Source organism: Tachypleus tridentatus, chromosome 8, assembly GCF_004210375.1.
Source record: "Tachypleus tridentatus isolate NWPU-2018 chromosome 8, ASM421037v1, whole genome shotgun sequence".
Classification (NCBI taxonomy): domain Eukaryota; kingdom Metazoa; phylum Arthropoda; class Merostomata; order Xiphosura; family Limulidae; genus Tachypleus; species Tachypleus tridentatus.
This window is the reverse complement of record NC_134832.1, coordinates 25,977,976-25,991,524: the sequence shown is the minus strand read 5'-3', so window position 1 is coordinate 25,991,524 and position 13,549 is coordinate 25,977,976. Positions and strand designations below refer to the sequence as shown.

Sequence of the window (13,549 nt, the reverse complement as noted above, 5' to 3'; positions counted from 1 at the left end):
AGATTTTTTTTTATTACAAACATTTGAACAAATACTTTGAATATAAAGTTTTAAACTCAAAAAAGTTTGACTATTACTATATTTTAGTATATCCATCAAGCTCTAATTAACTACAAGTTTTAATTTTCTGTTTATTCCAAAATTTCAATTATACATATAGCACACAAATAGCTTAATAATCATACAAGCTATTAAAAAAAAATTACTGCTTTATGCAAAATGTACGATCTTTAAGTGATGTTGTAGTTCTCTTTCACAGTTAGTACCTCAGTATCAGTCAATTGAGCAGTTTTAAAGATTAAGCAAGCATAAATATCACCATAGATTACATTAATTTATGGTGCCAAATGATTAGAATAGATAAACCAATATAACAACTATACCTTTAACAAAAATCTTGTACTTACAATTAGCAATAAACAATTAGTTGCAATGGTAACAGTAAAAGGCTGGATACGGTCCATTGCAGTGAATGGAGTACAGGTTACAAGGGTGTTCATGTCACTAACAAAAACAAATCAACATCTTAATGATGGTTGTATTCTGTTATGATATTTCCTAATATATTACTGAATACCATTCTTACAAGTTCTAGTTCACTGAAATAAGGAGTACCACTAACTACCAAAAAATGAATTGTAAAGCACCACAAACTAACCATCAAGTACCACAAATTACTACAAACCAAATAATACACCAAAAAATAACACACAACATACATGTAACAACTTAACATTATATACTTTATTGCCCTGAAGGGTAGTACTTTACAATAAGGAAAATTAACTTAACTTGTGTTTATATATACACATACAACCCAAGCAATGGCAACAAGCATAGTAATAAAACTACTGAATAACAATATATTACTAAAAGGCCTAACAAAAGAACGTAATGATTTGACAAAACAGCTGAATCTTCATCATAATGGTCCATTTTGACAGTTTCTACAAATGAAATTATACTGTAATTGTGACCAGGAAGATCTAACTTTACAGCATGTGTATTTGTAATACTTTGTGGGGACCAAATAAATATTTCTCAATAATTTTTTGTGTAAAAAGTAAGGAAGTTTCACTGAAAATCAATACAACATTAACACATTTACCAAAGTACAGACTTTTAAGATGGTCAAAACACTGCCTAGATCTTAAATTTAAAAAACTTAAATGTTTTCTTTTTTTGAAACTGAACATTAAAAAAACTTGAAGAATAATTCTAAGAAACAATATACATGTTACAAATCCTTGGAAAAGAAAACACACAAAATTATAAAATTAATCCAGTCCATATGCTACATACAATATACAGAACAAGAAATTACTCTCTACATTATAAAACACTAACCAGTGAGTTAGTTTAAAATATATTATCTTTATAACAAACTTATGAAAAAAAGAAAGAGACCTAGAACATTTATGCATACAAGTGCAAAGGTCATACAGCTCGTGTGAATAACATGACAAATCACTACTGTAATTTACATATGTTAACATATGTAACCTAGAAAATCAGCACCTATATTTATTTTTTGTTTTAAATTACAAACTGAAGACACTGCATCTTCATAAAGTTATGAAACTTGACCCTGAACAGCCTCCAGTACAACTTTCATGTTTTATATAAAAGTGCATATTATCTGCACCTCAAAATTCATCATATATAACATGTTATGAAACAAGATTTACACAGGTTACACAACATCAAATAAATTAGGGTGGCAGGTGTTGACTCAACTGCATAAGTACCAGTGACCTTTCTGTTCCAAAACAATGGAAGCAATCATACACTGCTGGCCAAAATCTTAAGGCCAATGAACATAAAGAAAAAATATGAATTTTGCATTGTTAGACTCAACCACTTATTTGAGTAGAGCTTCCAAAGATGAAAATAAAAAAAGGAAAAATAAAAATAAAAATCGTTTTAGCATTTAATAGGGAAAATGTGAACACTTGAAATTAGCCTAAATACTAGCTGGTCAAAAGTTTAAGAACTTAGACTTTGAAATTAAACAATTTTCAAACTAGTATGTTTATTTATTATTATCCCTTTCAAGTAATAAAAGAATTTTTGTCCATATTAATCTCTCTCTCTCTCTCTCTCTTTTCCTTACTCTCTCACACTCACTAGTACTACTTACATTCTCGTTTACAAATAATTGTTTACCTTAATCGTATTTTACATTTTATACTAATTATTTTCAATTTGTTTGTTCTTGTATATATGATTCACATTATTTCCATCTTATCTCTAGTATTTTTTCAGTACATCTGTATACAAGTTTTGTAGTTCATCTACTCTTCTCAAGCCTCACAAAGGTCAAACAGCTGAAACACTGTACAAGTTAGTGAGCTTTCAATTATACATGCACCATTAATCTTCTTTAATAATATTTTGAATAAATTGTGGCTTTTTGTTAATTAATTAATACACACAAATTAGATTAATAGTTAACTTATACACACTACTAACCTGAGAAATGGTATCTAATATCACAGTCATTTTGAGATTTAATAACTAATACACATTACTCATCAAGAAATGAATTCAGATTACATATTAGGAGAATGATTATCAAAGCAAACATTGGCTGACTGACTTTACTGATGAAACTGGTTAATCTTCTATTACTTACTGCTCTGGGGAACGATTACCTAAGACACAATGGTTGACAACTAATCTATTTGAACCAGACTTTTGTTGAGAAATCTTACTGTGGAAAATTCCAGTAGGTTCTGTAAATAATAAAACTTCTACATGTAGTTTTAATCAATATTGAAAAATGATATAACACTATACGTACAACTAATACAATTAGTATTCAAAATTACTGTAACATTTTAGCATATCACAGAATTTACCATTCCTTCATAGCACTTGTTAATTTTTCACCCAATTACTTTGATTTCCAATAGAGAAATTCTCAAGAAAAAATTAAGTGAAAATTATCAAAGTTGAAAACAATTATCAACAATAAGTTGTTGGTACTTTTAACTTTTTTTATGACAAAAATATGCACACATACATAAAAATTCTTACTAACAAAAATGTTGGGAAATTGCATGTCCTTACACACTTAATACTGGTATGTTCATTAAATTTGTATTACTATACTCATCTGTCACTCCAATAATCTAAATTAATTCATCATATTTTTAGAATTCTGTGTATGCACACACACATGCTGAGCCTATAGGGTGCCCTGAGCAACTGGGATTATTAATTTTATGTAATGCTAAAAAAACTTCACAGATTACTTGGTACATTCTATATTACAAACTAAAGTTGTTACTTCTGAAAAAAAAAACCCAGCAAAACTTGACCTTTATTTTTGATGCTTATGTCAAATATCAATTGTTATCAATTCCCCAAGTCTAATTAAGATGAGTTACTAATTTCTACTTATTAAGACACTAGTTAGTTTGTATCTGTTGTTACTTGTAGTGATGTCTCGAGATAAGCTATTTATAGAAACCTTCATTTGATATTTAATCTCATATTAGAAAGGTAAATGTGCTTGCTATCTTCTCATCTAGATTCTTGTTCCAGTAGGACATAAATCAACTTCTTGGATAGTTTTAAGATGAGTATTCAGGTTTTACTGGCTTCAAAGACAAGCTGATTAATTATATTACCAGTTAGATATGTATGGAAGACTTTTTAACTTTCTTTTTATATACTTCATATATAATTATTTTAGTGCTATTTCATTACGTTATTTTCTGGCATTACATGCTACAGTAATTAAATCATTCCTAAAGTCTCATACACCTACTGTGCTCATGAATTTTAATCTTTGGTGATCTTTCTGTTACTTCAGCATATTGGAATTTACATTCACAAGAAATGTTGTAAATGAAAATTTTGCTCTCTTCTGGATCTTGAGATAGTTGTGATGTACATAAATGATGACAGTGTTGTGGCTTTTAAATTTATTCTGTTGTTGTACTTTACTGTAATTATACTTATGATCTCTATAATTTAAACAAAGTTCCTAACAGGTATAGATGTTTCCCTATTCTTGTTTGTGAAATTTATATAGTACATGGCTTTGTAACACAGAAGATGTTATAAAGAAAAACAAATGGATACTCTGAACATCTGACTTATAAAATAAGAAAAACACTTAGGATAAGCAAAAAAACAATTTTTAATTGAAGACCCAGGTTTTATTGTCTCTCCAGATACATACATCACATCATCCCTTGTGACTGTAAACTCTTAAAACTCTGGAAAACAAAACAATTAGAATTCAGGAGCACAACAGAAATAATATATTTTGTACTACCCATCTGTTTTTGATGGTACACTATGCTGTAATAACAATCTTTCTGTAATAGTAGACAATGTGAAAGAAAACAAGTTAATAAAATGAAGACATTACAAAAACAGAAAAAGTTTAGACTAAAAATTGAAGAAGCTTTATACATCCTCTATACTCAGTACACAACCAATCAGCCTAGCCATTCAAATAGTTGATTAAACTCCATTAAGATAAGAACTTGTTTTGATAAAACAAAAAAATAGCTCTTTTCTTCTTAGAATTTCAATTTTTTTAATCCAAATTCCATTTTCAAATACAAAGTATGTTTTAATTTTATATTTATTAATACATTTCTCTTCATACTTTATTTCACTAACTGAAAGGTGAGATGTAAAATGTGCTGCAAAAACTAACAAAAAAAACTTATCTGTGATGACAAGAAAACCCACTTGTAGAGAAAATTATATATGTAAAAATGGCTGATATGAGTAGAGAAAGCACTATGTAGAACAGCGACAACATTTCAACCTTCTTTGGTCATCTTCAGGTTCACAAAGAAAGAAAGAAAGAAGTAACTGACTGATAGCTGATCACATGTTTGAAGACTGTTGTATAATCGAATGTAGGAATGTAGAGGGTGTGCTTAGATGCTGGATTATATTTATTAATATAGGTATAAGGGTGTTTCTTTGTATTGGTTTATTTTGAGCTTGAGTTGTTGTATAAGTAAGGCTTCTTTAATTTTGCATTTGTTAATATTTGTTTCTTTATTTAGTATCTGGATGTTTGTTTATGGTTATGTTGTGTTTATTTGATTTGCAGTGTTCGAAAACATGTGAAGGTGACTTTTTGTGTTCTTTGAATTTGGTTTCCATTTTTCTACTTGTTCCTCCAATATAGAAATATATAAAAATATAAAAATCATGAAACCATATACTGCTGCATACCATATATTCCCAACATCAGCAGAAAAATAACCAACATTTGGCAAAAACTAGTAAGAAAATATGACATTCCAGTTAATACCACATTTATTCAAAAACCAGGCACAAAATTGAAGTCTATACTATGTAAAAACTACACTGACAAACACCACACCAACATTATTTATAAAATACAATGTGAGAACTGCCATGACTTCCAATTGATAAATGTTTTGTTTACAAGAACAAAAGCTTAAAATTAACTTTTCACAGTGTTCAAACACTTACTGCTACTAAATATATTTTAGAGTATTAATATAATTTTTTATATTCAATTTGAAATATGATAAGCTGATTTACACTTTCGTTAAATCCAACATTTTAAGTACACACTTTTCTAGGATACACAGTATGTACATGAAGCTGTATTAACTGTGATTTCAAGATACAATCCTCAAAATATTATTTCATTTCAAACTACCCTATACTTAGTTTCAATACAATTGACTTAACATAAAACAAAACAAAAAATACTTTGAAATAATGAACATTCCATGAAATGCAAACTTACTTAAAGAACCTTCCCGTATTTCTGACCTACTAAACAGAAAGAATACAAATTTACAGATAAGAAAAAATATTATAGCATATCTTGGTAGTAACTGACAATTAATAATGAATATTAAAAGTGAAAAGAGGCTCCAGCAATAACACTTAAACTCTGGACCACTGAACAACCCAGGAGTAAAAGCAGTCTATGCAAACATTCACTTATAAAGCTTTTCACACTGAGTATGATCACCATTAGGTGTAATAGTACAGAGTATGGTCTCTGTACTTTTCATAAGGTAGTATGGTGATTGAAATTGTTAGCTTTACAAGTAAACAATGACAAAAACCATCACTTGCACACTTGGGTAGCTCAATAGTGAAGAGCACTATCCTTGTCAGCCAGAGGTCTTGAGTTCAAGTACTGGATTCTCTTTTCACTTACAATTTGTTTTCATTTAAAATAAAACATAAGTAAAATTTGGACATGTATTTTACACCAGAAAGAAGTATAAATCAACAAGAACAGCACTGAGCCAACTTAGATTTGATTTGAAGTATAATAGTGTGGACTACATTCTGTATATCACATATAGAGCCTATCTGTAAAGTGTCTAAGTGATAACATGCTTTATATTTTAGTCTTATATATGATAAAATTTAAAATTATGCACAAATATTTGTTTATTATGCAGAAAATTATACACTGAAAATATTGAAAAATTTAAAATCATAAATCCCTTCTTTGTAGTAAAAAAACACACTTTAAAACAAATTAAGGGGGGGGTATATATCAGGCATAATTACTGCAGTTTCATAATTATTTCTTTTATTAACTAATAACAAGAACTTCAAAAGTCTTTCCCCAACCATTAATCAGATGGCAACCTGCAGTTACCATACATCATGCTGTTAAACAACTATAACTCCTTAACTAAAATTTAAGAATATGTAGTCTATATAGCACACAATGAGAGAAAATGAACGTTTTTATTATTCAGTTGCACTTTTAAATGCTCATAACTGAAATAAGTCAATTTAGTTTTGTTTGTATTCTGACGTGAAATGACAGGTACTCATAAATTATGCAACTGCCAATCTTTGTAATTCCAATAGAATTACAAAAGCCAAATTTCTTCTTTTAGTTACAGTCTCAATAAGAAAGGTTCACATTTACATAATACTAGTAATTCATGTAATTAAATACAAAATAGATCTCCTTTTACTACACCACAACTCTTCAGATTTTTGCATCCATTAATGAAGTCACAAATCTGTTTCAATAAATGTTAACAAGTCACAGGGCAAGAAAGTCAATTACATGATACTAGCAAAGAACTTCACTTTTTTATGTTTATAATAATTAAATGTATGAAAATGAAAGGCAACAGAATTTATCAGAAAATACCTTTCTTTCAAACTTGTTTCTGTCTGAGTTCCACTCTTGTTTTCTGAGTCCATAGCATGGGTGGAAGTTTTCTAAAACATGTTTACATTTTACATGAAAAATTTCATTTGCAAATACACATTAAAACTCAATGTTCTCAAAAACTTACAACTCATTTTAAATACTGTATACCACCATTAACTGGTTATCCTGTTTATCAGGTCCAAAAGTCAAGACTTTTTAATATTATGTGATTTATACTACAAGTACTGAAGCTTTCCATAAATGGTTAAAAAATACCTAACTAAAGTTTAAACTAGTCATATAAAATGCAAGAAACTTAACATTCTCTTTACTTTACATATTTTTATGCCACATGAAGTACACAAGGGATTTCATTTCAACACTATTTTGATCCAAGAAGTGAAAGTCAATATAACAAAGAACAACCTATATACTTCACTAAATCTACATAGCACCCCAAAGGTCAAACTAGCATATTTCATACATTTGATACATTATTTTAAAGCATACTGAATGTTACACTAGTATGGCAATCTAAAATCACATCAAGTGATTACAAACTGTTCAAGTTCAGAAAGTAATGTAAATAAATAAAACAAATTTCATCAACTAATCTCGCAACTTCAAAACTCAGGTTTATCTTATGTAAGTATACACACAGTAATAAAAATAATTATGGAACACAGGTTATGTACGTACGAGTCACAAACAATGAATATTTGTAACTAAATAATACTCAATTTATCATTATTCCAATACATTATTAAAAAAAATTATACAGTATTCTACATGAGATTCAAAAAAACAGTATATCTTGTTTTGTATGTCACCACAAGTTTATCAGGGTATGATTGTGATATACTCTTCCTAATAACTTTCCCACCCCTTCTGAATTCAGCCAGGTTGCTTGTTTGCACAAAAGCCAAAAAGGCTTAATATTTACAAGGACAATATGGAGCGATAAATGTGAACATTCCACTAACATATTTTTCCTTCCAAGTATTGTTTCATTACATTTGCTGCTTGCAGTCACTACCCTGCTGGAAAATGGATGTTCCTAAAGGAATGGCACAATAGATACAAACCTTTTTGTTCCTGTCACAGTGACATCAACTACTGATTTGCACACTTGTACCTAAAGACTGATCACTGGGAAGATCTCCACTAAAAACTGTTATATATTACCTAACTGGTACACTAATTACTTGACAACATTTTTTAATATTTGGGATTTCTACCTTAAATGTTTCTATTATCAACACTACTAGTTTTACCCACCTTTTTCAGAGCTTACATGTACCACTGAAACAATCTAAATTATCAACATGACTGTAAATTCTTGCATTATGGGGAACAGTAATCACATAATATTATCATTTTAAGCTTATTTTATTCATTGTTTCCATAAATATTTCCAATTCTGTATATAAATACATACACAATCCAATCTCTTTTTAAAAACTTATCTTTCTTCCACTTTCACATTCCTATATATATTTTACATTTGACTGTTTAATGAAGTTTTCACTTTTTGTCCATCTCAGGCATAACAAAATTAACACAGTTTAAGATGCCTCTTTTCAAACTGTGATAATTCTGTTATGCCTAAGAAGGACAAAGAGTGAAATTTTTGTCAAATAATTAAACATCTGTATTTTTCAGCCTTCGTAATAAATTATTTTCAAATATATTCAGCCCAAATTATAACTTTTTGAGGTAACTGTGTATGCTGATTATAAAGTTTATTTTCAAAAATAATGTTCTACTGAGGGGTACTTATGACAGGTGTAAACTGAATACAAATTACCATTTATTTTCGGAAACAGTTTATTAAAAACCCAAGAAAGAAAAGTATAGTAATAGTTTCCTCTTGCTATTTTTACAGTTATATCAACTTTTTCAGATGCAATAAATGTCAATTTTGTTTTCCATCCTAAACTATATCACATTAAATATAAATATAAAATAATTATCTGGTTCCATAAAAGTTGAAGTTGAAAAATGTAACCATACCCCAGCACTTATTTGCTGTTTCCTTTGTTTCCTGTACCAAATAGTCTTGAACAAATCAAGTCGTTTTCCTTTGTACCGAATCTACAAATACAGAACAAATCATGAAGATTCTTTTTTCTTTTATATACGACATACTATATAGATGTATACAAGCTGTTAATGCACAGAGAAATTACTAAACATAAATACTTAAATTGTTACTGATGCTAATTCCACTTAAAATTACAAAATTACATTTCTGGATCTTTACTGATATACATTGTTATTCTTGTGTAACTGAAACACAGTGTTTACTAATATTTTCTTATTCTAATGCATTTATTTATAAAATTATAGCAAAAACACGTTAATGATAAACAGTGAGTTATCTTTAACAGTCAGTGTTACTTAATATCATAGCAAATACCTGCAAAAACAGACACCATGCACAGAAACCAATATTTAAATTTTATTTAATGACTGTAGAACTACACATTTAGTTAAGTACTTCATTATATGTAATAATTGTTAATGTTGAAAGTGAAATACTAAAATAGTAGTTTGCGTGTACCTACATAATTAAGACTACATATTTTTAATATCAAACAATCATCTCATTAACTAGATAGTAAAATAGAATGACCTTTTTTGTGTTTGACAGAAGGTAATAAATAAATTATGACCACATTACAAGTTTCTAGTTCCTGTATCAGAGTTTTTCACAAATAACTGCACAGTGAACAATTTTTAATAACATAGTAACAAACAAGCATTCAAAATAAAGCTCAATGTTCCTCTGAAGGTCAAATAAATAAATATCAATTAACAATACCAAAAGCAAGATTTAAAACCTCATATTTCAGATAAATATTTTGAATAAGTGAATTTGTCTAAAGAATCATGCATCAATATCTTTCTCATCATACAAACCGTGACTTGACAATGCAACTTACTTAAAAGTTGAAACCAAATTTCTTATTGGTACTAATGCATCCCTAGTGCTAAACTAGTGTTAGATATTTGGTTAACCTGATATGATGAATTCAAATTCTCAAAGTTAATTCCTGTAATATTATTATATTTTGTATTAAAATACATTTGTTTACTCAGCAGAGAGTTGTATTCTGTTATTTTATCAAGTCAATAAAAATAGCCTTTCATATTGTGAAATGACAAAATTTTGGATTTGTGGCATTCACTATGCTTCTAAATTTGTAAATAAAGTTTATTAAAACCTTGATTTTAAAAAAAGACAAAATATGAAAGTTATTAGCAATATTCATAAAGATAATGTGTGGGCTTGTTGGACCTTTGGGACAGTTTTCAAAGTAATGGTGAACTGAATGACAAAGGCTTTATTTAAGAACATTTGGAAGAATATTTTGAAAAAAACCTAAAAATATCAATTGAAGATAGTTTTAATAATCTGAATTATAATGAGGTAGCTTGAGAAAATAGTAATAAATAACTTAATAGGACAGGTAGGACAACAGAGATATTTAGAATATATAAAATTGTATTAGTTTTGAAGATAACCATAATAGATTCAAGAACAAGTTTAGCTACTATTATTCTAATGATAGTAATATCATGAACAAAATGGGTGAATTCAAGGTTCTAGTTGAAATTGAAGATTACAATATGATAAAATTTACTTAAAATTCATTAAATTTAAAGCATACTGATAATACAAATTACTTGGAAATCCCAGCTATAAGATAGTTAACAGTGATGCACATTTTAAAAGAGGAAGTGGGCTGGCTCTTTATATAAGAGGTGAAATACATGCAATTTATACACAAGACAAAAAACTGTTATTTAAGAGGTTAAATTTATAATGGGTTACTATCAAAGGTTTTAAGGGTAGAAAGCTTTCATTTGGTAACTGCTATAGGCCAAACAATTTTTTTTAATTATAAAGGTGTTCTAATGGTCTAAAATGAACATGCCACTACAATGAAAGATCAAGAACAAAAACACAATTTATTCACAATAACAACACTTAGAACACAATCAATAAACAAATACCTGGCCAAAACTTCACAACAGCATTAATATAAAAGTTATTATAAATATTAATAATGGAACCAGAAAGAAAAATACCCAATTCAAAAAATAAAAATAAAACAACTACTATAATCAAATACCTTGTGACAAAACAGAAGTAACTAAACCCTTTACTGTCTCATAACAAGACAGTCATTGAAGGGTACAGTTATTCCTTAATATTATTACCAATACTAATAATCTTGTTTGAATATTATAATTGTTGTATTTTTTGTTTATGGAATTAGGTTTTTCTTTCTAATTATTTTTTCTAACTCCATTATTACTGATTTATTAATATTTGTGATAAATTATTCATTAATATTGTTGTAAAGTCCTAATCAGGTATTAGTTTATTAACTGTGTTGAATTTATTTTTATGTGTTGTGACTGTGAATAAATCATGTTTTTGTTGTTGATCTCTGACTGTAGCGGGATGTTCATTCTAAGCTCTCATAGTCTATGTTCAGTTTTTGCATAACATATGGTCAAAACAGTTGCTTTGCTCTAGTTACCTTTGTTCTTACTCTTTACTCTGAGATGACACTTTGTGTGCACATAGACAGGATAATATGTAAACCTGCTCCTTGTGTATTAAAGTAGGAAATGAATTTTTCTAATAGAAGTTAGATGACACCTCAAAATTACTACCTCCCTTATTTTCAAATTGGAACTACAAATCACATGGAAAATACTAATTGCTCTAGATAGTACATATAAAATTATCAATTCAATTAGATAAAACAGACTAGAACTCCATTTCGAGTGAAAGGTCAGTATGGAATAATTCTATTCCATGCTTAAGGTAACAAACACACTGTTTTGTGTTTATATAAAAATGTTTCATTGCATCTTAAACATTTGTGTCCTATCCATTTATTTCTTACCACAGATTTGGACAATTTTAACAGAACTCAGTAGTACTTCATAATTTTTAATCTATAAATGAATCAGTTTAATCTGAAAATGCAGAAACTATACGATAAGGATTTTTATCACTAAAATAACAATAGTGATACAATATTATGGGAAACATTACTTTTTAAAATGACAATTTGAAGAATATGAAATTAAAGAGAAAAGGAGAAACATTTCTTTTGAGATTCAGCATAGTTTCTTACAAAAAAATGACCAGGAGGTCCAAGCAGGGGTGTGGACACCATTTTAGATTTATTGTTAATCATTAATGATACATTTCGGAAAACTGGAGAGATAATTGCATAATTATAATTGATGTTTCTCTACATTCTGAGACTGAAAGAAATCCAATTTTAGTTTCTAATTTTCAGAAAAACTAATGTCAAAGTCATAAGACAATATTTTTAATTAATATAACAAGATAGACTGACAATTAGTTTTCAAAAATATTTGAAAATAAGTTGCTTTGTTTAAAGATAGGTATGTTCCTAAAAAGAAAATGATAACAGGAAATATAAAAAAACTGGTTAAAATAGAAGTTAAGACTCCCAGTTTTCTGGTGTTTTTTTTTAAGAATGTTGAATGTGAGCAAAATAAGTAACGTGCCTGATAAGATATTTTAACATCACTCCTACTCTTAAAAACTTTTATAAGCATTGCTCTGAAAACTTCAGAAAATGTCCTGTAGTTAAAAAAATTCTAGAATCATGACAGATTATGTAAAAAAATTATTTATTGAAATATAATATCATACAAGAAACCAAAATAGGTTCACTAAAGGAAATCTTGTTATCTATTTGTAAAGATATTACTTGTTCTCCAAGTAACAGAAAGATAAAAAAAAAAAAAAAACCTTGGTTATGTTAAGAGAGAGACTAATTAACTGGACTGTAGGACAGGTGTATGAAAGAAAGCAAAGTGTTATTAATGGAGTCCAACCAAACTGGACTCTTGTAGCTTATAAGTTGCATCAGGAATCAATACTTGGGCCTTTGCTTTTTCATATGTAGCTTAATGATATTGACTTCGGTACAACCACTAAATTATTCAAGACTGCTCATAACAAATTCTAGAAAATTTCTAGTTTAAGATGTTGTGAAGTGGATCCATTTTTAAATTCAAGGTAATAGACTTGGATTACCATAATGTGGATGACACTGAATACAGATGAGAACTCACTCAACAGCATGACCAAAGAAAAAGATCTTAGCACAGTGGTGGAAAAAAATCACTTAAGCCATCTAAACATTTCTCTCTTGGTAGTAAAGTTAAATATTTTATGGTTTAATTATAGACTAAAAATTACTAAATGTCAGAAGAAGTAATTAACTCTCCATTAGAGCTATATGATCAGTGCAAGTTGCTAATCAATTCATTCTTAGTCCCTTTAATTGATTACATACAAAAAAAATATCAATTATTGTCATGAGATGGTTATACACACAC

General features: G+C 28.4%; 1 protein-coding gene across 2 annotated transcripts in view; it reads right to left on the bottom strand.

The window, feature by feature from the left end:
• LOC143222019 (MPN domain-containing protein) overlaps nucleotides 1-13,549 on the bottom strand; it is a 36,904-nt gene that overhangs the window by 7,281 nt on the left and 16,074 nt on the right. Inside the window, exons 4-8 of one of the 2 annotated variants that reach the window (XM_076447826.1) lie at nucleotides 9,161-9,241; nucleotides 7,145-7,215; nucleotides 5,759-5,787; nucleotides 2,636-2,735; nucleotides 408-504 (exon numbers count right to left, since the gene is read on the bottom strand). In XM_076447826.1, the coding sequence (XP_076303941.1) occupies nucleotides 408-504; nucleotides 2,636-2,735; nucleotides 5,759-5,787; nucleotides 7,145-7,215; nucleotides 9,161-9,241 (378 nt within the window). The remainder of the gene's footprint in view (nucleotides 1-407; nucleotides 505-2,635; nucleotides 2,736-5,758; nucleotides 5,788-7,144; nucleotides 7,216-9,160; nucleotides 9,242-13,549) is intronic. The other variant, XM_076447827.1, reaches the window with a different exon arrangement.